General features: G+C 51.9%; 1 protein-coding gene across 4 annotated transcripts in view; it reads left to right on the forward strand.

The window, feature by feature from the left end:
• Nucleotides 1-268: 268 nt before the first annotated feature.
• The window catches only part of NKAIN4 (sodium/potassium transporting ATPase interacting 4), a 49,345-nt gene continuing 21,958 nt past the window's right edge, over nt 269-27,655 (forward strand). For 2 of the 4 annotated variants that reach the window (XR_013939967.1, XM_080557862.1), the window contains exons 1-3: nt 293-698; nt 24,383-24,520; nt 25,015-25,095. Coding sequence is in view for 3 of the 4 variants with exons in the window: in XM_080557862.1 (XP_080413988.1) it covers nt 645-698; nt 24,383-24,520; nt 25,015-25,095 (273 nt within the window). In the remaining variant the exon portion in view is untranslated. Of the gene's footprint in view, nt 699-24,382; nt 24,521-25,014; nt 25,096-27,655 lie in introns of all 4 variants that reach the window. The other 2 variants (XM_080557863.1, XM_080557861.1) reach the window with 2 other exon arrangements.

Here is a 27,655-nt window from a genome sequence, read left to right on the forward strand (position 1 = left end):
ATGAGGAGAACATGTAGGGATGGGGGAAAGAAGTCCTGATTTGCGTCTCCTAGGACGCCCTGCAGGCTCTGTGCCCTATACGCAGCACGCCCCCTGCCCCCGCACCCCCCGCGCCCCCCCGTGCAGCGGGCTGCCCCACCGGGGCGCCTCTGACAACGATAATTATAATGCAAATAAACCCAGGGGGCACTCGCAAGGGGTCGGGGAGCTGCCGGGCCGCGGCGCTGCCGGGCTCAGCCCCGGGGAGGGCTCTGGGGGGGGGCGGCAGCAGCCGAAGCCGGGGGGGGGGCTCGGGGGGCGCGTCCCAGCCCCGGCACCCGGCGGGACGGGAGCCTCCGGCGGGGCATCGCCCTTTTAAGCGGTGGTCCCGTTGCCTCCCCCCCCCCTTCCCCGGCTCCTGGAGGGGCTCCGGCAGCCTCTGAGCCCTCCGTCCGTCTGTCCGCCCGTCCGTCCGTCCCTCCTCCTCCTCCCCGCCCGGCTGCCAGCGGCGGCTGCGCTCCGTGCTGCGGGCGGGGGCGCGGGGAGCCGCAGGGCGGCGGTGGGGCTCTCCCCGTCCCTCCGTCCCCGTGTCCCCGTGTCCCTGTCCGTGCGTCTGTCCCTCTCCCTCTGTCCCTGTCCCTGCCCCGGGGCCGCGCTCCGGGACCATGGGATGCTGCACCGGGCGCTGCACCCTGATTTTCCTCTGCGCTCTGCAGCTGGTAAGTGCCGGAGCTCCGGGGGCTGCCCCAGCAGAGCCCCCACCTCGTGCCGGGACCCAACTTGGGGGATGCCCGAGGGCTGCCCGGGCCGGGGAGGGGGCAGCCGGGCCGGGACGAAGCCCCCCGGTACCCGGGGTCGGCAGGGGAAGGGGCGGCGGGGGCAGCCCGGGGCTCGCTGTGGAGCTTGGTGGTGCTTAAACCTCGGGGAAACGCGGGGTTGTTCGGTTTCTTGTTGGTTGCTTTGGGTTTGGTTGTTTTAGGTTTGGTTGTTTTGGGCTTGGTTGCTTTGGGTTTGGTTGCTTTGGGTTTTCGGTTGCTTTGGGTTTTCGGTTGCTTTGGGTTTTCGGTTGCTTTGGGTTTTTGGTTGCTTTGGGTTTGGTTGCTTTGGGTTTGATTGCTTTGGGTTTGGTTGTTTTGGATTTGATTGCGTTAGGTTTGTTTGCTTGTTTGTTTGCTTGCTTGCTTTTTAACTCCTCCGTGTGTAAGTTTGTGCTTATCGACTCCAACTACAAAACTCAGACATCCCGGCAGACTCGGTGGCGATGCTCAAAGGCAACGCAAACTTCAGCTGTGCCCACCGGGACCCTCAGCTGCTGTTGAGGTGCCCGGGTCGCACCCTGCACGGGATGGGGCTGTGCAGGCTGCGAGGGAGTTATTTCAGCCAGCCTCGGGGTGGTGTGCTCATCTACGACATGCTTCAACATCTATTTATTTAGGAATAAGCTGTCCGCTGTGTTCCTTGTGGGGTCCCCATCCCCGTCCCTGCGCACACGCCGGTGGCAAACAAAGGTCTGGCTGTGCCGAGCCCTGCGCACCCCGCCTGGACCCGAGGGTCCCCTTCTTGTCCATAGCTGAGGGGTTCCAGGGCTCCTCCAGCCTTAAAAAGCAAACGGCAGCGTTCGTGTACTTAATTTCATTTAGATCTCCCGAATTTGCTTGATTTTGGAGCGCTAGGGGTGTGCGGGGAATGGCAATCTTTCTTCTAAGTTGTTGAAGAGTAAGCTAGAGCCAAGGAGCGAATCCAGTTAAAACTCTTTGTGTTGGGGTTGCTTGCTGTGACAGCAGCTTGTTCTCTGCCAAGAGGCAGCGAGCAGGCACTTGGCTGAAGGTGGGAGAGCCTCTCATGAGAAAAATGGGAACCTGCTAGGTTTCTGCCTTAAATCAGGGGAGCAGAGTGGGAATATCCCCGTGAACTGTGAGCAGCACAATCGCAAGATGTGGATGGAAGATTTGACTCAGAGTTAAACAAAACGCAGAATAGAAGTTTTTCGCACAAAGCGCCTCGCTAGGCATATTTATGAGCGAGTTGAATGGCCGGGGAGTGTATTTAGTCTCCTGGATTATTTCTTTTGATTTCTCACCCGTGATCACAGAAGAAAGAAGCCGTGCCCTGTATTACGTTAGAAATTGGCATCTCAACCCCGACTGTCTCTTAAACCCATCACTATGCCATCCCGCTTTGAGGCACACACTCGCATACACCGGAGGAAAAAAAATGAAAAAGAAAAAGCCACGGGCTGCTGGTGCTGTTCTTATTCCTGACAAGCGTGGGAGTTTTTTCGTATCCAAGATACGGGGACAAAGAACCCCCAGCATTTTATTTTCCTTAAGACCCTCCTCCTGGAAGAAAAGAATCAGTTTGGCTCATTCTTAAGCAAGTTTGGATGCCTCAGCCGTGGCGATTTCCCATGGCACTCGCAGGGTGAGCTGGTAGAGCTGGAAAAATGTGAACTATGGGGAGGGAATTCCTGGAGCTCTGCTCCGATGGGGGTGAGGTCAGGAGATCCTGGCTGGTTCCCAGCAAGTGCTTGGGCGAGGGGGAGATCCAGCCTGGTGCTTTTTATTTATTCATTTTATTTTAAGTGATGCTTGTCCGTAAGTCTTCGCATCATTTCCACATCGCTACGGCCAAGTGACCTGCAGGACTCACTGCTGCTCCGAGTGGGCTCTGCTGAGACAAAACACTGAAGCAATCAGGCCAAGATCATCAATAAATTATAATGACGTGAACTTCCTTTGTTCCTCTCGTGTCTCTGCTCTGCTTCATTTGATACTTTGAACCCTTCATAGTCTTTCCTGCACGTTGCCAAGCTCTGTGCCTCCCAGCGCCGAAGTCCCGGGGTGAAATCCTGGCTCCTCTCTGGGCAGTAGATGTTTTTGCTTCTAACTTAAACGGGCAGAGCATTGCAGCTGTGGCATTTCCCACTTCAGTTTTGCAGCACAGCCTTCGGTTTCTTTACATATTCTCATGTCAGTTCCTCCAGGCTTCACCGGGGCTTTTTATAAACAATGAATGGAAACACGAAATAACACCCCCCGCCTCAAAAATGAAATAGAATTGGCTTGCAATGTGTTGGTTTTTTTTTTTTTGGCAGTTTGCTTTATTATTAGGTGCAAGTAGCCGAGTTAGTGTGGGGGGAAGTGTTTGCAAACTGCAGTTTCAATGTTTCCCTGGGGAAAAAGAAAAAAAAAGCTAAAAGCAGAAAACTTATAAATCGCTGCTGCGTGCGCTCCCAAACAAAAAGTTTGTGATCCAGTGGCAGAGCAGAACAACATGTGAATTCAAGGACCTGCTACACAGCGCGAATACCAACGAGATCCTCAGCCCCCCACGGGCTGCGCGCTAGCGGCAGAGAGGCGAGCGGAGCCGAACGCGGCCGGCTGCAGAAAATCAGGGCTGGCTCCCCAGCGGTTTGCTAATCAAGAGGGGGAGAGGCGAGGCTGCAGTTTGAATAAATAATCCGCCGTGTTCCAATTTTAGGTTATTGTTTCCTCGCAACGTCCACCTTAGGCTCTCGCTCCTGGCTGGTCTGTGCTGGAGGGAGGCCACGAGGAGGTTGGGGCTCTCCTTCCCGCTGGTCCCGCCGTGCGTTGCTGTCCCAGATCCCACCCTTCTTCCCCGTCCATCCCTGTCTTCAGCAGGAGTTGGGGTGAGCGGCCAGGCTGGGGCCACCCTGCAGAGGGGCTTGTCCTCAGCCCCAGCACAGAGGAGGGCCACGAGCACGGAGCGGGGCTGGGGTAGCCCGGAGCTTGAGGAGTAGGTTAATAGCTGCTGCAGCCTCCCACCTCAGTCCCAGTGGCAAAAGGGTAATGAGAAACACGTCTGACCCCATCGCCGTGCTGGCCGGGCCCGCAGGGGGGTGCTCTGTCCTATTAATTTCCTCCAGCGTTGAAATTCCCAAGGGTTTTGTCACCGCTCGGTGCTAGCACCTCTCCTCCAGGTGCTAACGGCGCCTTCAGCACCTTCGCGCCCTCGCTAATCCTGACCAGCCGGAGCCCCAGGCAAGGCTGAAAAGAGACCGCAGGCCCCCTCATGAACAGAGCAGCACCCGGATCCTGCAAGGGAGCCCCTGCAGGGGGTTCAGGAACGTCCCTCGTAGAAATTAGGGTTGGAAGAGGCTTGTCAAAGGTAGGCTTCGTGTGGTTCGCAGCCAGCAGGGCCACGGGGCTGCAGCCTGGGTCACGGCGAGGAACCACAGCTGGGGCTCAGGCAATGAAATATTTAAAAAAATCCTTGATTTGCTTCTTTCCTCCCCGACAGTCTGAGATTGCACCCAAACAGAGTGTTTTCTAGAGTAATAAGTGATCGTGCGCTGAAGGCACTACGTGAATTTATTTCCACCAAGCTGAGCATGGAAAAATTCCCTCCCTCCCCATGCCCTGTCCCAATAAATCAAACAACTGCAGTTTCTTTACATTCTGTCCATGGATTGAGAGCTCAGATGCCAAGCAAAGCCTGGAGACAATTTTACAGATACATTATAAATCCCCCTAGAATAAGAGCTTCTAATGGAAAAAGTGACTAACACTTCAAATGAGCGCAGAACACGGCGCCCTGGGACGGGCCTGCAGATTGAGACTAACCAAAAGTAACTATATACCTTTATTTATTTATTTTCTTGTGCTCCTTTTCCCTCACTCCCCTCTCGGCAATGCCTTTTTAATCTCTTACAGAAGGGGGTGACCAATGCTGGAAAGTATTTGAAACCAGCACAGATCCTTCCCTAGCTGCTCCCTCGTAGCTGGAGTGGTCGTGGCGGCTCGGGCGAGATGCGAGGCGATGGAGAGCACGCGAGGGGTCGGGGCAGAAGGGGAGCAGACGGGCACGTGGGGTTGCACAGAACATCGGGGAAGGCAGGATTTGGGAAAAAAAAAAAAAAAAGCTGTGTTAAAATGGGCGGATTCATGCTGGTCAGTGCCCCTGGGTCTGCAGGAGGGAGGTTGGCAGAGCGTCTTCCTCTTCAAGAGGCAAGCGGGATGGCAGTGTTGGCATTTTGGGGCTGCGGAGGTGGTTTTCTCTCCATCCCAGGGAGATTTTGAACAGGAGGCAGGGTGGGGAAAGCCAGGCCCGTCTCTCCCCCTCCGTCAGCTGCCTCCGGAGCCGGGGCAGTTGGATGCATCTCCTGGGGGAGCCCTGAGCCCGGGCAGCTGTGGCACGGCTGAGCACAAAGCGCTGAAGGCGAGAGCAGGTGCAGGGGGAAGCACGGTGTCCCTTTGCTCATCATGCCGATCAGGCCCACTCCAAAATTGCCTCGCGCTCTCCCCAGCTGTTTATCTTCTCCAGGTTTTGTGCTTAGATTGTAATCCCTCTGGAGAAGGGACTGTCTTTTGTGCATACGCACAGCACCCAACACCGTGATGGCTTGATACTTTCCCGAAGTCCTTGAACAATACTCCGGGCTAAATAATAACATAAGTCTAAGGCTATATTTGACAGATGCTGTCTTCTCCGTGTCTGTTCCAGACAAAGGAAAATTAAAGCTGTGCCAATAATAGAGCTCGTCAGCATTTTCCACTGATGCTGACTTTCAGTAGAAACCTGGGGATTTGACTAAATGAATATTTTCATGAGAAGTATCTGCTTTCCATAGACAATTCTGAGTTTTTCTCCAAAGTTTTGGCCAGAATATTTTGGCGAAAAATCAAAAATGTGCTGGCAAAGGCTTGCTGTGCTGGCGAACATTTTTAATTTCGGAGTTGTGGGGCTTTTCTTACAAAAAGTTGAATTTTTGCATGCGGAGATCTTTCTTTTTTCTTTTTCGTGAACAACTGGAGTCAGTAACGCTGCAGCACAGCCGTCTGAGCCCAAAATCTGCTGAGCAGCACAAGGCGAGAGGGGTTTGGGGTACACGCAGGGTGTCAGAGGCAGCCCACGTCCGTGTTCCCCATCGTGGTGGCACAGCCTGCGCATGACTCACGGGAACCAAGTTGCTCTATGCCCTCCAACCAAACCCATCTAACGCTTTCAGACCAGGACTGACATTTGGCAAAGACCGAGCCAAAAAGCAGCTGAGGGCAGGGCTGGTGCCGAAGTCAACTCTTCTTGGAGTTGCGGGGCTTTATTTCGGCTGGTGCGCTGTGTTTGCCCGACCACGCTCTGCGGCTTTGCCTCCCCTTTTTTCTCTCCCCGAGCCCCAGGGCCACGCAAGAAGCAAAGGAGCTGGTTTTCCCCCAAAAGGGAGCCTCTCCCCTGCCTGGTGTGGGGCTGAGGGGCCGGGAGCGCTGAGCCTGCCAGGGGCCCTTCCCAGCGCGGAGCTGACGTTGCTCCATTGTGTGCTAATAATATACGGAAACGCGGGTCGTTTTGGCCGGGGTGCAGAATGGAGCCCTTCCAAGAATCTGCTGCAGGGGCCCTCCAGTAGGAACTCTTGGAGAATAAGCTGGATAACAAAGGCCAGATTGTGATCGCTTTTCCTCCAGGAAAACCCTGGAATAGCCTATCGCTTTCTGAGCACTTAAGAAAACGCGTATGATTTCGCGAGGTCTAAGTGCCCCAGCTGGAGCTTTCCCTTCTCCCATTAACAAAGCGTTGGGTTTGAGGTCAGTAGAATCGGACCTTTCCTTTTTATTAAAAAGCAGAGATAATTTGTGATTTAATGTCCTTGTGGTTGTGGGGTTCCCTTTGTCCCCATTCCTCCTGGGCTGGAGTAAATGTGATGAGCAGACCTGGCTGCATTGGTTGTGTCTACATTGAGGCTTGGTAGGAAGAACATTTTCAACAAAGTGGGAACTTTTTTTTTGTCTCAAAGGCAGTGCATTCTTTTTCCATTCCCCATATCTAAAACACGAGGGTTAAAGAAAAAAACAACAAAAAAAGTACATTTCTGGCCTGCAAATACTCTGGCATTTAGCAATGTTTGCTGAAGATGATGGGAGTTTTATTGTGCCAAACCCCAGCTCTTTTGAACTTTTCAGAAGTGTTTTCAAGCTTCTGTCAAAAAAAATGAAAAGTCTCACCAAAAAGAAGTTTTGGTTTTGGTGTTTTTTCGGAATTTTGAGGTCTGAACTTTTTTGTCTTCCAAGTATCTCTGATGTCATCACGTTGGGAGCTCCGATGCACTTCCTAAGTACTGGGGCTTAAGGGGAGAACTTCTCAAAAAGAAAGCACAGGCTTTGGGGTTGCTGCAGTGCACTGGCTTGCTGAGTTGATTTGTTACCTGTTTACAGGACAATGCTTTTTGGTGTATTTGTTGTTGAAGGAAACTCGGTGAATAACACCCGGCAGAACTGCCAATCTGAGATATTTCACAGTCATTCAAAAATCATATTATGGCTCTTAAAGTTCACGAGATCTCAGAATAAGAATAAATGGCTCCTGCTTGGCTTGTTTATGGAGCTCTGATAAGGGTCACAATCTTATTTCATCTTCTTCTTGTCAGGGATAACAGTAACGGTTACAAAAGCAAGGATTAACAGCAGTACAAAGTAGGGAAGCAGCACTAGTGAAGTAATAACAGGAAAGTGGGTATTAGCAGTAGGGATGAGAAAAACTGAAATCACTGAAGCCCCGTTGAGCTGGGGTTTCAGCAAGGCTGCTGCTGTTTCTTGCAGCGTACCAGAACCGATTCCCACGTTGAACGCGTTGAAGCCGATGGTGATGTTCTCTGGCTTCTCGCTGGGCTAGCTGACTTCTGGAAGTCCTCGTGAAGCGAGGAACAGAAGTTTTATTTCGCTTCGTGTTCCAAGTTTCACAGCCTGGAGAGGAGCGAGCGGCAGTTCTCTGCTGAGGGAAGGTCTGTAGATTGTCTCCTGACTTCCCTGCAGCTCATTAACATCGCGGTCTTTTCCAAGGGATGCTTTCTGGTCTCATTTCCGCACGGATTTAATTGCCTTTTTCCTACTGTCTGCGGCTGGTTCTCAGCACAGCTGCTCCTGTGGCAGGACGTTCGACACAAAGATGTTGTTTATCGGGGAAGCTCACATCCCAGATTTTCTCTCAAAGGTGAGGATTTGCGGAAACGAGGAGAGAAGCTTCTCTAATCCCCCTTCCTCCTTCCTCCCGGATGCTGTTCGGATGAATCTCGCTTTAGTAATTGAGGTGTCAGATTCCCTGACACCTTTCGGCTGAAAGGCTGACGGTGTGGAAGCAGTGACCTCCGCCGCCATCTGCCACAGCTTAATGAAAATATACGGTGGGAATCAAGACAGCAGCTTGCCTTCGTCACCTGCTTGGAGGAGGCAGGCGTCAGGAGTCGCTGTGCCAGCCTCCTTTGGCACCTCCCAGCGCCTGGCCAGCCCTGCGGGCAGCGGCCCGCCTGCTCCCTGCTCTCCCAGGCCAGCAAAACATCCACTTTCTTCTGGATATTTTCTTCTCCGGTCCTTTCATGCAATGCTCCGAGCTCTAGAAAACCAGGAGCATCGTCATATTTTTTTCTGCCCCGGTGAGGCAGGCACACAGATGCTGGTTTGCAGGGGAATTGAATGCTACTAAGGAAAGTTTGGTTAAAGTTCTCCTCAGAAGCTAAGTATACCTGATAAAAAATGAATCACAGTGCTCAGATGAATACAGCATTACAGTGAATATAGGAAGCCTGGGACGTTGCCTGCTGCGACCCCTTTTTGGGGACCAGGGACCTGTCCCTTGTCCCTGGTGGCCCTGACAACAGCCTTGGGCCCGTTACAGTGCCTGGTGCTGAATTATATTTTCCAAGTGCTGTTCTCTGGAGACAGTTCATCTGTAAGCACCGTTTCAGCTGAACAGGGAAGGTGAGACAGAGGACACCAAAAGGAGGGGACGGAGTATTTTATTACCCACACAGAACTTATAAAATATTGAGTGTAACCTTGCATGGAGCTCTGTGTGGTGTGTTCATCCATCTCGGATAAACAGCCTCACCACAATTAACAGTTTGTCACTGTCTGTCCTCAGCTCCACCTGAAAATTATCTCTGTGGTAACCAGCGCTTGCTCCCAGTACCAGGAAGGTTCACCCACCTGGGGATCAGGAGGAACCCAAACCCTGGTCGCACTTGGTTTTGTTCATGCTTGCGAGGTTTGGACGTTATTTCTACAGCGCTACAAGCTCAGCAGCGAGATGGTTTTCCTGCGGAGGATACGTGGCAGGGCCTCTCGTTATTGCTGCGATGGGCCAGATACTCAGCAGCGCCTTGCTCCATGCCACGGGGCTTGTGAGCATCCTTGCTCCTCCTCAAAGATTCTGTGCCCTTGACACAACATCAAGAGGGAAATCGCCCCATTTTTGTTAAGGCGTGAAGTCCAAACGCTCCAAGGAGAAGGACGCCGTCGTGGACACGCAAACCAAAACAAACCAAAACAAACAAGCCTTTGTCTGCTTCGCCAAAGGGAGTTATTGAGTGAAGCTGGCTGCAGAAAAACTCCCCCTGAACCAAAGACCCCGTGACCCTCAGCAGGACAAGGCAGGGCTGGCCTGGCCTGCCTGTGTGAGCTTTACTTACAGTCCTGGAAAGCCGCAGAGAGCATACGTACGTGTTTACCAGCTACCAGGTCCAAAGAGGCAAGGGCATGGTCTTTCAGCTGATTAACCCTGTGAAGAAGGACTGACACATGAGCCCTCAGCCTTGGGTGGGCTGTGGCACTTCCCAGAACCCAAAACATGGGTTCTGGGAAACCCCAAACACCCCTGGTTCAACTGCAGGGCAGGGGAGCAGCTCTCACGGCGCTTCCCTGGGGGACGGCAAGAAGAATGGCGAGATCTCTAGCCGGATTTGGAGGCTCTGAGCGTTTCGATAGCACAAATATCCAAACTACTGGCTACTTACCCAAATCAAACCCGGTTCCTAATTTCCCACGGCTCCTGGTAACCCATCGGCAGCAGATTCCCGTGTGCGAGACGAGAACGGGCTCTGACAGGCGGCTGGCATCCGCACCTCCAGCAGACAACGCGCTTTTTGTGGGATCATGGTGGGAACAGCCACACACCTGCTTATATCGTATACGTACAGAATTAGGGGAGAAATCTGATTATCCTAATTACTCAGAAATGCTAAATATGTGCAGAATACAGTTTGGCTAATTAGGCTAGGAGACTGCTGGCTGTTCGGGTGTTGGGGGAGTGTAGCAGGAGTTCACGGTGGGTCCGTTTTGTGCCCTCTGCTTTCTGAGCACGTGGAGAAAAGAAGTGAGCATGGGGGTTTGGAGATGGCGTTGCCAGTCTTAAAACAAATTGCAAAGCTGGGAAAGGACAATTTTATTTTATTTTATTTTTTTAAACGTGTGCCACTTTTTAGGATTCTGGGTCTTTGAGTTTTCCATCTCATTATTTGGAGAGGAAAGATTCAAAGGAAGGATGGGGCTGCCTCGCTGTGCACACAGCTGGGGAGAGCCTGTGCACAGCACCTTCTCAGACGGATCCTTTCTGTGTGCTCTTCTCTCTGCACTTGTGCAGATTCACAAGCGCTCTCAGAAGCCTGAGGAGAAAGTGCTGGCAGTTGGTTCTGGGGATGGTGCTGCTTCGTTTGCCTTTCATGGGCTCATTTGCACCACAGGAGCACACGTTAGAAGAGGTCTTCTGGCCCCAAATGTGACGTCTCTTCCCAGAGGTGCTAGGCAGGGCACTGGGAGGCTCTTGCTGAGTACATCCATCGCTAAGGTGTCTAGATCCAGAGAACCGGGCTGGTTCCTCCACCTCCATGCTGGACTTACACCCAGGGACACCACGACGCTGCACGGGAGGGCTGGTGGCTGCAGGGTCCCGCAGGACCCAACACACACACCTCGCTCTGCTCCTGGGTCCTCCAGGCCACACAAATCTCTGCCGTCAGAGCCCAAACCCAGATCTCCTGGATATAACCAGTGCACAAACTACAGGCTCATCCATCCTTGTGACCCACGCATGCTCATGTCTTTAAATAAACCCATGTGGCTTTCATTCCTTACCTAGCCAGAGACTACCATCTACCTCACGCTTTTCTGGGAAGGTTAACTTTGCTGCTCCTAAGTCACCGGCCATATACTTTGGGTGCTCAGGGTCAGTCGTGCTGCCAGATTAAAACAACATCAGCTGCGAAGCTGGCTAAGAGAAGTTACAGGAGCGCTCGAACTTCCAGGGCTGCCACTGAACTAGCTTAAAACCGGGTTGTGCGACAGCCTGAAAGAACAGATAGGGGGACAGAAAAACTCTGCCGTGGCTTCAGACAACAAAGCCTGTGTCTCTCTTCTGATGAATAATGGCTCTTTGTTTTATTCCTCAGATGACAGGGCCGTTACAACTGCTGAGAACTATTCCAGCGCTAAATATATGGCTGTGTAATAAAGGCTCTGCAATCTATGAACTGCGGCTGAATGGCTACTTGAGTGAATCATTTAAAGTACGATGAATTTCTGAAGCAGCTCATAGTGACAGGAGGCGGAGGGGCAGTAAACTCGTTTGCAGATCGCCCTGCCAGAGGATGCTTTCCTAGCGTGAGACGTAACCCAGGTTTCACGTCTGCCAAGTTTCTCCCTCGTGGTGGCTCCCACGGCCGTGTGAAGTTCCTCACTCGTTTTGGGCACCAGCCTACAAAGGGCATTTCAGATGGAGCCCCGGTGTTTGGCGGTGACACGCTACGTGGATTTTCTAGCAGAAATCCTGGAAACCCAGGGCTGGCAGACCAAGTGGGAATGGGAACGCAGCAGCAAGTCCCTCATTCAGCTGTAACCCAGGGCTGAGCGCTCAACGGGATTTTGTTGGGCCACATCAGAAAGAGTGATAGTCTAGAGGTGCTATGTTAAGCTGCTTCTTACCCCTGTGGTGTTTGCACGCTGGTAGGGGAGGTGATGCATGGACGCTGTTACCTCTTAAAGCAGCGGATTTCGCCTCAGAGCCCTGCCAGATTAAACTTCCCTGAAACAACCTAATGCAGCAACGAGGATTTGAATTTCCATAATGTGGATTAGCACTTTTCTATTTTAGCTAATCCTTGCAGACAGACCTGCAAGCAAGAAGGTGAAAGCACGTGAGCGAGGAGATCAGAAAGTTTGCAGTGGAGGCAAGCCAGGATCCTGGGATGAGGAACCAGCTCGCACCCCCAAGGGGAGCAATACCGGCAGCAGGGAGCCAGGGCCAAGTGTGGACGGAGCTTTTGTAAGAGATGTTAATAGAGGGCAAGTCTTTGTCCCCTTTCAGGGCTGGAGGAGGCAGAAGTGCTCACGGGTGCCCTGCTTCAGAGCTGCCGCCCCACGGCGCGGGGCTCAGCCCCGGCAAGGTCACCAAACCTGCGCGGCCGCGGCACGGCCGAGACTTGCTGCAGAAGAACCGAGCTGCCAAAGTGGCATCTATTGAGCGGGCTCGTTTAAAAGGAGAGGGAGAGAAAAAAAAAGAGAGAGAGGGAAAAGAGAAATTCAGCTCCGCTGTTGAATAAACCATGAGCTCAAGTCAGCAGGGGAGGGTAGGAGCCGCGCCGGGAGAGCAGGGCAGCGATGAGGGGAACGCGAACGTCGCGCGAGGAGCGCGGCCGAGGAGGGGCCTGGCGGTTGTGGGATGCTCCTGGACACTTAATTGGGGAGCGGGCTGGTGGGGGGGCCAAAAGATGCCCCCAGTAACACGGAGACACTTGGCCGGACTGCAAAAAAATCCAAACAAATTGGGTAGCACAACAGACGAGAGAAGTTATGCTCGTAAGATAAACCATGGCCGAGTGACGTTGCACAAACGGCCCCGCAGAAGAACGCCGCTCTTGTCTCAGCCGCCCTAATTGGGGGGCCGGGCAGCGGGCGGCGAAAACCCCGCGTTGCACATTTTCCCTTCCTAATGAGGACCATCCACCCCCTCCCCCAAGAGCAAAATTCCCCCCAGTCCTATTTAGCAGCGGGCTGAAAGGCCTGGTTTCAGTCCGCTTTCCCCCAGCAAACTCATCCTGGCAGGAGCTGCATTAAGGAGGACGAGTAGAAAATGATAATAAATTGAGGACTCGCTCCCGTTTCACCTTGTGACGAATCCATCCAGTGGGGGACTCGGGAAGGGTGATAAGAGGACGGACGGGGTTGCTGCTTTCCTTTTGACGCTTGGTCATGTGGAAAATAACCCCATTCCAGGCCTCGCTCAAAAGGCTTTTCCTTTTAAAATAATGCTTTTTAAAAGGCACCGAGTCCTTATTTACACCATTGGAAAGGCGGCAGCAGCTCGCCTCCATCAAAGGGAGTGTCACGGGTCTCATTTCATCATCTGCTCGGACTGAAACGCCAAAACAAAGGGAATGCTGCACAAAAAGTAGTATGGTCAATGCCATTACTACACGTCAGAGAACTTGTTAAATCTTGTGGTTTTTTTTTTTAGCACAATGCTGTATTGCCAATAAATCCCCGATAAGGATCTTTTGTCTCATCGAACTCCTCTCAAGTACAGCGTAGCTGACACCTACAGGAACACACGGCACGGGGAAGGGTGGGCACGAAAACCACGAGCTGACTGACTTCCACCACGGCTCCTTCTCACGTTTTGGACCCAGCGCCCTCCACCCAAGCACTCACTCCCAGCACTCGAGCCGGTCGGCAGCAGAGAAGCACTCGGGCCCTATTTTGACTCCCCGGCACAGACTGTGCTTCCCGAGGTGCTCACAAACCGTGAGAGAGGGGGGCTGCCCATCAGCATCTCTTCGCCCAAACTGCCTAAACCTTCCACCATCTCCACTGTGCTTCACCCTTACTCGTTTAATCTATTCGAGCAGTTTATGGGACTCTGTTCTCCTGCTCTTATTAGCTTGGGGGAAAGAGAGCTGGATCTCTGCTTCCCAATCCATAATGCCCACGGGGAGGTTGCAGCTGGGGAGGAAACCCAGGGGACCTGGCACCCAGGGGACCCGGCACCCCGGGAAACTCCAGGACCATGCTGCCGGGGCCGTGCATGGGTTTCAGCAGCGCTGAGACGTTGGTGATACCTGAGTCCCCAGCCCTTGGGCTTTGCCTCCTAGATGGGCTGGCAAAGCGAAGCATCCCTAGCATACAGGTCTTGAGGGAGGCGAGGGAAGCTGGGTTTGTTACCTGCGATTACAAAAGTAATTAATCCGTGATTTAAGCAGGATTGATTTCCTCCCAGCGAAGCAATCGGAAGATGAAAGTCAATAGTGATCGATTCATTTTCTAGCTGCTCTGTAGAAGTGAAGTTGTTTGTGGGGACTGTGGTTATTGGAAAATTCCTGCAATACCCCAAAAGCCTCTGCCAGTCCCTATTTGTAGGAAAATGGTCGTTTGCCTGTTTGTTCCAATTTAAAACCCTTCCTATCAAAAGCGTTTTACTGAAACCAGAAGCTGGACTGTTAAATGGTTTTCATTTCCAAAATATTCTTTTCTTCCCGGTGCTTTCTCATTTCGTGCTCCGATGACTGGCCTGGAAGTTTACTAGCACATTCTTTAGGGGAGAGTTGGTCAGTATGCGCTGAGATGGATTTTGGAACTGGAAAATGGCTACGTCTTTTCACAATACAATTTTTCAAGGGGAATTTTCCTTGTGTCTGCTTTTTAACTGAAATAAGCACATTTTCATGTTAGCTTTTTTTTTTTTTTTGGCAGAGCATAAACAACAGAGTGTTACTAGAGATGATTAAAACTCGGCTGTCTCAGTACGGGTGATTTTATACTGACGATAGCGTGCCTGAAGTGCAAGCGAATCACTTGGCACGCTCGTGGCCATACTCCTAAAACACCTCCAGCTTCTAATCTGTCTGAAAACTTTCTGCATATTGTCATGACGTGCAGAGGGAAAAGTCTCCGGGGTCAGTTTTGATATATAAATCCAATCACTTCTGCAGCATTAGCTCATCTGCTCTGTCCTGACTTCCCAGCTGTTTATTAGACTGAAGTTATATCCTCCGACCGCGGAGGGCAAGGTAAGAGTAATAGCTGGAGCAGGCAGCAGTGCGGAGCCTGAACTGCCTCAGCATCCTTTGCTGGGACTTGCTGAGCATCAGGACCCTGCGACAGGGCTGAGTCTGGGGGGACGCAGGCCTGGAAGCGGGGTGAGCGCTCCGCTTTGTGAACTTGATGGTGAGGGGCAGGGTGAGGGTCTGGTGCTGCGACCAGCACCGGGAGGTTCCCAGCCTAAAATGACACCTCTTGTAACCCCTATGGGCACGCTGGCATCCAAGGAAAACCCTGTTACGATGTTGTTACGGTTCCTGCTGATGCGTTAATATGAAATATTAAAGATTTTGTGCAAAATGAGGGCATTATTTCTAATTGCACTCCATAGGCAGGAAAACAGAAGGTTAACACCTCTGCTGCAGCACTTTGGGGGAGCAGAACGAAACGCAGGAGATGGATCCTGGTTTGTCCTGTTCTCTGTAGGAGCCAGGCTGGGTGTCAGTGCACCCGTACCCGACCTCTGCGTTGTTCCCATGGGCTTTTCCCTCCTGTTCCTTGGGCCCAGATCTCACGGGGCGCTGCCGCACGTGGCTCCAGCTGGACGGACACCACACCTCGCGTTAGCCGATGCTCCAGTGCAGAACTGAGCGAAGGCTTCTGTCTTTCTCAAGGAGCTGCTGCTCGTGGCATTACAGCGAGGCAACAAGCATCACGTGTAGCTGCTGGCAGGTGGAATGGGAAAGCTATGAAATCCTGGGAAACCCAGCCCTTTGGCTTCACATGTCTTTCCCTGACCCCACAACTTCACAGCTAGGCGTTAGGAAGCAGAAGTGCTAAGAGGACTTCTCTGTGTCCTGGTGGGGGGAGATAAAATCTTCATTGCCTCTCTGCTTTCCATGAGAAACAGATGCTCCATGAGAAAGGGTCCGCTTGTGCTGTAATTACCAGTGGAAATTTCTGGGTGGCCGTGCTGTCTCCCCTCCCGCTGCGGGATGACTGCAAATGGGCTTTTCTTCTCGGAGCGGAGTCGCAGCAAGACCATGGCAGCTCCCAGTTTCCTAGATTATTAATAATAACAATATCATTTGCTTTCTCCCCTATTTCTCAGCCACCCTGCACTTCCCTTTTAATGAATTCCCTTCCCTGGCTGCAGACTCGGCAGTGACACCAGCCTGATTTGTAATGTAAATAGGCAGCCCAGCGTAAAGGCGACCTGCAAGAGCACTGCAGGGCTCTAATTATAATTTTCATTAAACTCCTTCTGTTTACGAATATCCAAGCAATCTGGCATTGCAGCAGGAGCAAGAGGAAATTAAAGCAACACTACCACTTAGCTACAGTGTCGGGGAGGGGGGGACCCAGCTGTTGAGCAGAAACTGAGACAGGGTGCTGCGCTTTCCTGCGGACAAAGTTGGGAAGAGCTATTCCTGCTCTGGCATCCTTCCCCTCCTGAGTTTTGGCCCGGCTGCAGAGCTAGCATGTGTTTTCCCTTCCGAGGCCCTGGCTGTGTTTTGTTCGTGATCCCTTCGTGACCTAATTAAGGGGCTGAGCTGCTCCAGCCCCCGAGCTGCGTGCAGGGGTACAGCGGCTGCTGGCGCGGCCGGAGCGGGACGGGGAGCGCAGGGAGCTCCGTGCAGCACCTCCGAGGCCCTGCTGGTGCTTTGCTGCCCCATGCGCACACCAGGAAACATCCTCCTGTTCCCCTGGCTGGGGAAAGCAGCTTCAGGTGCTCCCAGAGAGGCATTTTTTCTTGCTCACAGCCCTCACTAAGTTTTATTGAAGGGAAAGTGCTGCAGGTGCCAGGCATGAGTGAGATTTGTGCAGGGAACGCCAAATGTGAACAATTTTGTCCCTTTAGCTAAAGGTGGGAGATGTTCTCTGAGTAATTTGGACACAGCGAGCCTTCTTCGGGCTGCATGCAGGCAGGATGGGGATGAACTGAGCTTGGCTTTTCGAGCCTGAAGCAAGAGTTTCTTCCTCCTCTGGGAAACTGCCCGTAGCATATTTAAGGCTATAAATCAACTCTGGGGTAACCAGAGGGAAAATAAAATTGCAGTTTGCAATAAATGCCTATAAAATAGCAAGGATAGCAATAATTTTGTCTAAACTGTGTGAGTCCAACTGGTATCTCATGAGCTTTATACACCCTGGGAGTCTTGGTCGAACCCCTGGCTTTTGAAACCTTTCTAGTGCACCTGGGGCTCTGCAAGCTGTTCCCAAACCGCTGCTCCCACATCCAGGAGACTCCAGAGAGCTGCACCGTTAGCAGCCAGGCTGGGCAGTCCTGGCCCAAGCTGCGCATCCGAACAGCCTTGTGTGCTGGGCAGGTCCTGGCTATGGGACTGCTCCCTCCCTCCGGCAGCAAGATGCCACAGCAAGTTGATATCTGTCTCTTTTAGCTGAGCAGACGATGCTTAAGATAGCAAGTCAGAGGATATAGGGTCAGTCCCTATAGCTAACAGCCCCTTTGCTAATTTTCAAGTATTTGTATTTTTTCCCTCCATCCCTGCCAGGCAAACAAACCTAAACTTTGGGTAGCCTTCCTGGCTGAGCAGAGGCAGAGATCACACACCGTAATGCCCTGTTGGTAGGAAATAAATCTCCCTATTAGAAAATTAAATTCCTGCTGATCTCCAACACTGCTCTGCCTCACAGCCTTTATAGGGTTTAGATGGCTTCGTAAATGGTAGCAGATCTCCTGAGGGAAATGGCTGGGGAGTTAATGGCACGTCTTTAATATACTTCGCTCAACAGTGAAATTCGTGCTACTGGTGGGAGAAGGCTCCCCCCAGGTCCCTGCCCGGGGTTGTTGGTGTGAGGTGGGCTAGGGTGGGACTGCAAGTCCTGCAGCTGGAGAGGGGAACAAGGCTGCCACAAGCACAGAGCCCGGGGTAAGGCTGTGCCTTGTGGAGCAGCCGGCTGATGAAAATGTCAGGTACTTGTTGAAGAAACTCATTATTTTTGCGTCTGTTGGAAGCAGTCACATCCCCTTTGTTCCAGTGCCCCCTCTCTGTTGCGAAGCTGGAGAGCCGAAGCAGAGCTCTGAAACTGCGCGAGGAGAAAAAGCTGGGGGCAGGGGGTCTTGTGGGCACAACAGATTAATCTAATTATGTTTGGAAAACTTAGGTTTGAGTGTTGACATAGGTTACAAACCGAACGAGTTTGTCATTCTTGTCAGAGTGCTTTTTTGCCCGGCTCACAAAGGCACCTGCTTATTAATTTAGGCTGATTGCTAATCTTGGCAATCAGCAATCAGAGCAGCGTGCAGATGCTATCGGGAGTCAGGAGCGCAGGGAACAGTGCCGCTCTGGTTTGTGATGCTGCTGCTGTGCACAAACCTAGGCTCTAGGTGAAACCAAGAGGCTTCTGCACCGCCTCGGTGCCAGTCTCATCCCTTGTGCTCACCGAGGAGCGAGGATCGTGCCTCTCCTGGAATGCTAAGCAGCATTCGGGCTGCATAATCACAGATCTTCACAGCCAGGATGTTTGTGAAAGGCGTCGGTGCCAGAAAGCCACAAGGATGGAGGCCAGAGCAGCGGCACCCCTGAGCATCGAGAACGATGCTGGGAGGGGACAAAAGGGAGCAGAAAGGTGCCAGGCCGGGGGGAGGCAGGGAGGGCCCACGGCCGGGCTGTGTAGCAGCAGGACCCGACAGCAGGGCAGCTGTGCTGAGCCCCGCCGAGGTTTGAGGGCCCTGGGCAGGATGGTGACCCCACTCACAGCGACGGTGCCTTCTCCAGCCACCTTGCCTCCGGCAGGCATTTGTCTCCCAGGCCCTCAGAGTGACCGGTTCGCCTCGGAAACATAAGTGATTTAAAGATATAAGGTCCGCTACCGGGGGGCCTCCCTAAGGTCTGTGTGAATAGAAGGGGTTCAAGCAGCTCCTGGGGAGGAAACGGACCCAAGCGGGCAGAGAATGGGGCTTATTGTGTCCTGCGGCCAGCGGGACCGACCGCGTCGGGGGGACAGGGTGACAAACGGAGACCTCCCGTGCAATTAGTCCCCTGACCTCTGCGGTTCGGCGCGGGATGCCGGGAAGGGAGCTGGGGATCACAAGGCCCCGAGGAAGGTTTCCTTGACAACACTTAGTGAAGAAAAATGAGATTTCGTGAAGGCGGCGTGGATCAGCACGTGAGATGCCGACTTCGGAAGAGACAAGGACGTGGCACCTAGCAAACGAGCCCCTCGGTCAGGGGGATGCGAAGCACCGGCTCAGTGAATTGCTCTTTTTCAGACAAACTCAATTAAACAGCTATTAAGACCATTAATATTTATTTAGAGATGCAGCCACTCTGGTAAAAGCCAGCTTATTGTTTAACTCAATAATTTTTCTACCCACAAAATCTTCACCTTGAATAAGCCCTGGCGTACAGCGGAGAAGTTTCTGCTCACTGCTGCTATTTTCATTGTACTGCAGCGTGGGTTTAGGGTTCTTTAGATCTCGTCTTGTTTCACCATTTACAAAAACAAAGCAATTGTACAGAAAGACAATAGTGTAATAAGAATAATAATGCCAGCAACAATAATAAGAGCAACAACAATAAGCAGGGCAAGTGTCTGGCATTGCCAAACTTCAACTGTTCTGGAAGAACCAGGAAAAAAAAAAGCGTTCAAACCCCAAATAGATACATTTTAAAATGAGACATTTGAGACTTTCTTAATTTCTTCCTGCTGTCTCAGCTAGCTGGACTCAAGCACTCATCGTTACATGATGTCTCATAGGGACAGCAGTGCTGTGACTTCGCCCTGAACCCAAGCCATCAACCACTGCGTGGCCAAAATACCGCAGGAAATCAGCGCAAGTTTCCTCCTCAAGAAAAGGCCCGTGACCTTTCTCAGTGAAAGTCTTGGCCGCCCTGCTGGTGTTTGCACAGTAGACAAACAAAGAGCATCTTCTTAAAAAGCAAGGCCGGTTGGCAGGGGACCAAAAGCCGAGTCAACGAGTCGGGACTCAGCCAGGCGGGCCTGAAAATCCGAGGAGCGCGTTGCTGACCGAGGGGTGCAGCTCAGGCACTTTTGCAGTTGGGCTTGGCAAGAGAGCAAATATCGGGGGTTTATATCGCAATTTTGTCTGTGCCAAAGCTGTAGGTCCACACACAGAGATCCAGGGCGGCTGTGTACATCCCTGAACGAGGCAGTGCAGAGTTGGAGCGGTCCGTGAGGCTGTGTCCTTCTTGTGGTGAAAGTCACGGGAAGCACAAGAGTTTAAAAGCGGCTTTTTTTATTGTCCACATGGAAAATTGGCTGGGTTTCTGGGTAAAACATTCTTTCACATTTTGTACAGGGAATGTCTCCCGATTTTAGGGAAAATTCTGCCTCGTCAAAACCTGAAGCTACCAGGTATCACTCCTAAAAGTCAGCTCCTGAAAAGTCTAAATCTTTTCTGGAAGAAGAGGAGATTTTCTGACCAGCTCAAACCACAGCTATGGGCCCAATACAAAGGCAAACCTCAAACGAACTCCCAAGGCTGCACAGCACTGGATTTTGGGAAGGTTTGTCTCCAGTCATGCATTTACAGTACAGAAAACTGAAACTGAGACGATCTGATGAATTTATGGAAGAAATCTTTCCCTCATTAAGACAGTACATAAAAACTTGCCTTGTCCCTGTCTAAGTAAACTGAGAAGAGCAAATCTAGCTGATGGCATTGTCTTGATAGAAGAGTGTAAAGGACAGGGAGTTAAGGCATTACGGGTAACTGATTTGTTCACCAGCACCTCTTTTTCCTTAGCACTGTGGAGGCACAAAGGGAACAGGTTGGACTCCCCAGCTAACCAGCATGACAGAAACAACAGCTGAAGCAAAGATGAGGCAATCAGAAAGATTGGGAGGACCAGAATTTAAACAAGCACCCCCCAGCCCACGTTAAATCACCCCAGAGCGTCCTGCTGGCAGCAGCATCCGCCAGTGAGACCGTGCTGCCGGAGCCATCGCAAACACAGCTGGAACAGTCGGAGCCCTCCGACAAGAAACGGTTCCGCGTTCAGAGATGTTTCCTGAGGCCGTTTTCCTATTCTGCAGGAGGGTCCATCAGGCGATGCTCCCCTCCAGCTCGGGTACAGCATCTCCTCTCTGGTGAGGCTTTAATGGCGTGAAGCCCTTGAGCACGTCCCATCCTGCTGGCTCACAAAGCCCCTCTCTGTGTGTGAGCCACGCGATAGGACTCTCCGTAAGCTGCAGAACGTCTTCTCTGCCTTTCTTATCTTTCCCAGCTGTATAAATGAATGATAGCCTGACGGAGAGCTTGAGCTCGTTTTGTTTGCACGGCTAACAGTTGCTTCACGTGCTTATTTGCTGTTCCAGTTTCACTCGGATCAGCAGAAATGTGGTTTATTTCAGCAGAAGAAAGTCTGCCACTATCCTGATTTTAGTACCGCAACACGTAATTTAATTCAAGGAGTGAAAGGTAAAAATGTCTTGTGGTCTAGAAAAGCAAGAAGAGCAGAAGGAATACTATTTTTAATAAGAACAGTCATAAAGAAGAAAAAATTGTTCTCCCTGATGGAAAGGTCCTGTCAGCTTTGAATGGGTTGAAACCTGTTCCGCAATCTGTGAAATTTCTCTTTACAACCAATATCTCCAGAATATAACGGGGTTTCTCAATAGAATAGTGTGAATCATCATAAAGCACGCTACAGCAAGGATATTACTCCGCAGAACCTTGGCAGCGGCAGCGAAAGCCGGCATTTCCCCTGCTCAGCAAGAGGATCCAAGAGGGGCTCAGTGGAGGGGTGCAGGTGCATCTGTCCACGTCGGCAGGGGCAAACCCTGGCCCTGCTGTTTCTGCCCAAGCTGAGGGAAGCAGGCGCGAAGGGTACGGCCGCGTTCCCTGCATCTGCTGCTTTGTTACCAGCCCCAGACCGAGGCCAGCCTCGCACAGACATCGGCCCCGTTTACCTGCAAACCTCAGCAGCATTTAATGGGTGTGCTCTGCACACAGAACTGTAGTGTAACGAGTGAAATGCTTGTTTGTCTGCTGGCTTTTAGCAAATGTTTTCTTAATTATCCTAGATTCCTAGGGGGACAGGGACAAGCCCAGGGTAACTTTGGGCTGCGTTTCTGACAGCTGGGTTGCAGCCCAGGCTCACTATGTCAGTGATACAGAGCTGAGTTTCATCAGTAACATTTGGGGTTGTCATCAGTACACATCTTCCAGAAAATTGCTTTGCTTTGTGTAAATGAGGAAGCAGCTTGCCTGAGCGCTCACATCCCCCAGAAGCGTACCGACCCAGCTCCTGCCCCCCTCAGCTGAACTGACGGGCACAGCAGCTCTCTGCACCGGCTGAATCCCCTCCGCAGCTCCCAGGCACACAAAAACATTCAAAAATGCAGGGTAAGGAGCAAAGGAAGGTAATTTGGGACAGAAACAGCCTGGAGATGAGGGCAGTGAGGAGAAAGGAAGTGTGACGTGAAGCCGGTGGGCCAGCAACCTCTCCAGGAGCTGCACCACAGCACCAGGTCAGCTGAGCTTGGCACGTCCTGCGAGAGCTCCGCTCACACTGGTTGCAGGGACCCAGCTAAATCATCTCCAGGGCAGCTGGGTACCTCTCAGGCCACGGAGCAGTGTTTCCCCTGGTCCAAACAAGTCAGGAAACATCAAGAAGATGTCGAAGGGCAGGCTGTCCCCTTTCATACAGCCCTAACGGAAAGAAGAAAACACTTCTCTAGATGTGGATGCCTTGATCCGTGAGCGCGAGAACCCCAGGCAGACAGCACGGGTAGGAAGGATCTATCTTTATCCCCTTTTCCTGCCTGAAGGCAGGAGGCGAAGCTGAGTGCTGGTGCCCCCGGCAGCAGGGGGATGTTATCTCTGCAGGGCACAGCCCCGAGTGTCCCCGCAGCCAACCGAGGCAGCGCCGTGCCAGCTCCGGGCAGCACACGCTGCTGCACCACCGCGCCGCACCAAGCCAATTAAATGCCTGATTAGATGAGGCGCTCACAGACAAGCGACCCGCTGCCAGCCACCTCCAGCTCCCCCAATATCGTTAAGGTATGTGCAGTAATCCCCTCCTCAGAGGTTAAGCTGTTAACCTGTGACCGAGCTGCAGACAATCTGTGCTGGGGGAGACGGGGCTGAGAGCGCCCTGGGCAGCGCCTGCCCTGGTCCGCCCGCGGCCATCCCACAGCATCCTCCAGGGGATTCAAACTGATCAGAATGGGCCTCTTGCTTCAAAGGGAAGAAAATTGTTTTGCAGAAGGCTCAGGAGACTGCCTCCGTTCCCTCCCCAGTCTCCTGCACCCCTTTGCCGGTGAAGAGAGATGTCAGTGGGGGAAAGCTGCTCACGACTCATCCCCCTTACCCAGGACTGATCCCCCTCACGCCGAGTTCTTTGAAAAAGAGATTTGGGTTGAAGTTCCAAGGTAGTGTTGAGAATTGCAATACCTTCACAGCCCAGGAGAGATACGAAGGTGGTTTGCCCACTGATTTGGGAAGAAGGAGGAACGATGGTCATTCGGTAGATGTGGCTTCCCCCATCACATGCCTTGGCTGGGTCCTGCAGCCGCTCACATCCCTAAATGCTTTAAACCTTTACAAAAGCCCCAGTGCTTGGCCCCCACCTGCCATCTAAAAGCCAAACCAGGAAAAGATTGGTTCACGTTTCATAGCTGGTTACACATAGTAGACTAAGATCATCCAAGCTTAATGTCTAATTAGTAGTTAAATTGACTATCAATGGTAAATTGTAATGATTTATTTAAGTGAAAATAAATATGAAATGTCATAACGTAATTGCAGCATACTACGCTAATGAAACACATTTGAAATTCACAGGAAAAGATGCTCTTTGAAATCTGCTGGAAAAACCTGCAGGAACCATTTTGCCCCCTCCACTCACTGTTTCCCTTATAATATTTAAAAGCTGTGGGGATGTAAAGGCTAGCGTGCAGTTGTGTGTTTATTTTGCTCTTGCAGCTGCATGCCTAACACCACTGTTCGGATCCAGATGAACAGTTGCTTGCCTGATACAATGGTTACAGAAGAAAAGCACGTCTTTAAGCAAATATGATTTGAGAATCAGACCAAGCACCTCAACAGTAGTGGAGTTTTATTTCCAGAACATAGTACTAGCCTTGAACCGGGCTATTAGTGCTGGAGAGGAACGCTGTGTCCTCCCAAAAGCTGACGTGTTTGCAGAATTTCTTTGCTGGGTGGCAGCATTTTCTGCTGGGGGAAGGCAGAGGAGAGAATTCCCTCCTCCCTCTCACCTTGATGGATGTGCGCTGGAGAGCAGAAATGTGAGAGGTGTCAGGAATGATGGAGCGATGCTGACGGCTCTGATAAATGAGTTCTTGGACGTCCTGCTGCAGCCGTTTAAGGTGCTACTGTCTTGCTGTCACCTCTGCCCTCTGCCCGGGCAGCCTCCCCGTGGCAAAGCGCACAGAGGAGAGGCTGTGCCCCACGAAGGCACTCGAGCTCGCTGGTCCACATCAGCTCAGCCATCGGAGGGGAAAGGAGAGGCGCAAAGAAGGGTGGTTGTGGATACACGTCCTGTCCTACTGACCTGGTTCACGGGCAGTAAATTGCTTTGGGGTGGGAGTCACCACTTCAGCTGCTGCAGTGATTTGCTCGGGGAGCGTGTCAAAACCTTGACAGTGAACTTCGTGAGTGCAGAGGCTGTAACTCTCCTTTTTCTTCTCCTTTCCAGCTTGCTGCGTTAGAGAGGCAAGTGTTTGATTTCCTGGGATACCAGTGGGCCCCCATCCTAGCCAACTTCCTCCACATCATCATCGTTATCCTTGGCCTGTTTGGCACTATTCAATACAGACCTCGCTACATAGTGGTGGTAAGTAATATCCGCTTTGTTCAGAGCCTTTCAAAGCCCTTCATAGCCTTTTCTCTGGTGGGACGCAGCAAGTGATGAGGAACTGAGTGAAGCCCTTGGGAAATCAGGCACGAGCACTGCAAACAATTTTAGCAGGAGGTGCCTGGCTGCGTGTAGGAACACGTTTGGTGTGCCGCACTTTTGTGCTTACTCCAGACTTGGAAGACTTCAGATGTTTATTACTAGCACCAAAGTAACACCAGGCCACTGCACAACAGAGAGGGAGAAAGAGATGTTGGACATAGCAGAAGCTCTCCCACTCGTTCCAAGGCTCTGTCCCTGTGTCTCTAATTAGGCAAGGGACCTTCTGCATACGAGAAACAGAGGGAGAGAAAATTGTTACGGTGCTGACTCAGTGCATTTCACTGTCCCCAGCTGGATCACATATATATAAAGTAATTCCAGTGACTTCCTCACGTTTATTGCTTCTCTCTCCCCATCCCGTTCCCTTCTAGTATGCCATCTGGACTGCAATTTGGGTCACCTGGAACATCTTCATCATCTGTTTTTACTTAGAAGTGGGAGGGCTCTCAAAGGTGAGTAGGGGCTCTGGGGGTAAGTGCCCGGGCTTTTGCAGCAAGGCGCATGGTGCTTAGCCAGGAGGGAGGCAGGAGGGGTGGCAGGTTGGCGTGGGGTTAAGGTGCTGGGAGCTGGCCCTGGCCTCCTGCATACCGTGGGGCTGCTTTTCTTGCAGAGGGAGAAGCAGTGCTTGTGGTGCGGAGGGCTAATGTGATTTCTGGAGTCCTTTGCTGGCCAGCTATAAGTGGCTGGGATAAGTCCTTGTCCAGGGGTGTTGTGAGTTAATATCTGTGAGGTTTTTTGAGGCTGAAATAAGCTAAGTATTGCTGCCTGCTTATTGAGGACTGAGTCAGAAATAATAAAAATGGGAGGCAAGGCCTAAACTGAGCCTGGGCTGCAAGCAATGAAGTACGAAGTGTTGCTGTAGCTTAGCGGACTAAGAGCGATTATGGGCTGTGGGCTCACTTCAGAGCACTCCACATCTGGCCTAAATTCCCAGGTCATACATCTAAGTTGCAGTCATAATTGGAACCGCACTATGTTTTTTTATTAGGCCTGCAGCGAGTTGTGAGTGACGTTATAAATCCTTTGCAGATAAGAAAATGTAATTTCTTAATTCCTCAATTAATCTCCGTTTCCCCTCACAACTATCTTTAGGAACTTTGAGGGAGCTCTTGCCCAAAACAGCGATTACTCACGGGCTGGAAGCTCAGCCTGAGATGCTCTTGGTCTTGGCTGTGACCAACTGAAAAAAAAAAGAAGTTTATCTAACCATTTTAAAGCTCCCTTCTGAGAGAAAACATTGGCTTGAAAAACTGCTCTGGGAGCTTCCCTGACAGCCAGTGTTTGCTCCCATCCAGCTGATATTTGCGTTTACTAATCCCGACCTGCCCTGTGTCGGGTGATTGCTGTTCTGCAATTCAAACGGCGTCACAAACTTCGTTTTCTCCACTGCAGAGGAGCTTCATCTCGTAACCTTGCTCTGTGCTGGGGTTTGTTTCAGCAAAGCCAGCACGTAAGGAAGCTTTGCTTAGCCTGCGGGATGCCTCCTGCGATAGGGGACTTTTGGTAGGGCTGGGTTTCAGGAGGTGCTGTTACCGACTCTGGACTTCTCTCTAGAGCTGCAATGAAAATGTCACACTGCTGCTTTAGTGGCACCTGGGGGGTGGGAACAAAACCAAAGATTACTTGTGCTGGTTTGGTGGTAAAATCCTTTACAGCCTTTCCTCTATTCTTCATGTGTTACGTTCATTTAAAAAGGCTGTCTTGTAAGGAAAACTCATGGTGCTGCTTCTCCTCTCTGTATCTGAAGCTCTTTGGGTCTTTGCAATGACAAAACAAGACCTCATTTCCACACAAGAAGAAAAGACGCACTTGGAGCAGGAATTGAAGTTTCCGTAGGACGGCGTGATGTTTCACAGGCTGGCTAGACGTGGGCAGCATTGTTCTCCTGCCGCATCTCGGGAAACCTGATCCGACACCAGCTGACATCAGTGGGTCTCACTGATCTCATCAGTCCCGGGATCAGGCCCCAGGAGGACACCGGGGCTCGGCTGGGAATGCGTAGAGCAGGCTCCGGGAGGGGGGCGAGTATCAGCCGGGGGGGGGGCACTCGGAGCAGCAGGCGCCTTGGTGCCCTCGGGGCCTTGGCTTCTTGGGAAATCAAAGTTTGTAACGAGGCTGGCAGTAAGCAGGTAGATTCGGGATATTAGAAGAGCTTTGGAGCGATGCTGGTGGAGCTGGTCAGGTAAATGCTAACTCCTTACCTACCAGGCTAAGCATGAACAGGCTAGGGAGTGTTTCAGGCAAGCGTTTTCACGCTTGCTGTGTTCCTGTGCAAGTCCCTCAAGGGGCTGGTAGTTCTGAGGGAGGCTTTTGGGTGCTGTTTGCTCTGGGATTCCTGGTGGGGCTGTGGGAGGGAGCAGAGGGAGGGGGAGAGCAGCTTTCCTGCCTGCACCGGGCTCGCCCCGCGGTGCTCCTGGCAAGGGCAGCCTGCCGGGGAGGCCTGTCAGCAGCTGGCTGATTTATAATGACAAAATGCAGAGAGGGCACCGAGATGGAAAGAATGGAGTTTGTTAACTCGGCGGCTGGCAGCGACAGCCCAGCGCGACTGAGACAGGGGATAACGCAGGTGGGGTGAGAAAAGGGAGAAAGGACCCGAGGGTTTCTGCCGCAACACGTTTAGGATGCACCTGGAGAATGAGAGAATGAGGAAATTATTATGATGGTTAGGTGCACTTATTGCAAGTAATCCTCTCTGCTGTGATGCCTCTACCTGAGTTCCCCGGTGAGAGAGTACAGGGTGCAGGCAGGGGAACGCCGGGCAGTGTAGGGCTGGGGTGGGCGCGGACGCTTGTTTTTGTGCCTGGATGATTGAATAAACAAAAAGCAGGGACACCACAGCTGTGGAGTCTGGGAGATAAGGTCCTTTCTCAGCCCATAAACAAGTCAGCGCAGGGGTTAAGAGACTGTCACAAACCGTGTCATCCATGGAACATGGGCTGTAGGTGCCCAGTTGTTGAACAGCACTTTGTGGGGCTTGCTGTTTGCCTTCCTTTATCAAGCAACTGCTCCTCC

The sequence above is a fragment of the Anser brachyrhynchus genome, assembly GCF_964034855.1.
Source record: "Anser brachyrhynchus genome assembly, chromosome: 16".
Classification (NCBI taxonomy): domain Eukaryota; kingdom Metazoa; phylum Chordata; class Aves; order Anseriformes; family Anatidae; genus Anser; species Anser brachyrhynchus.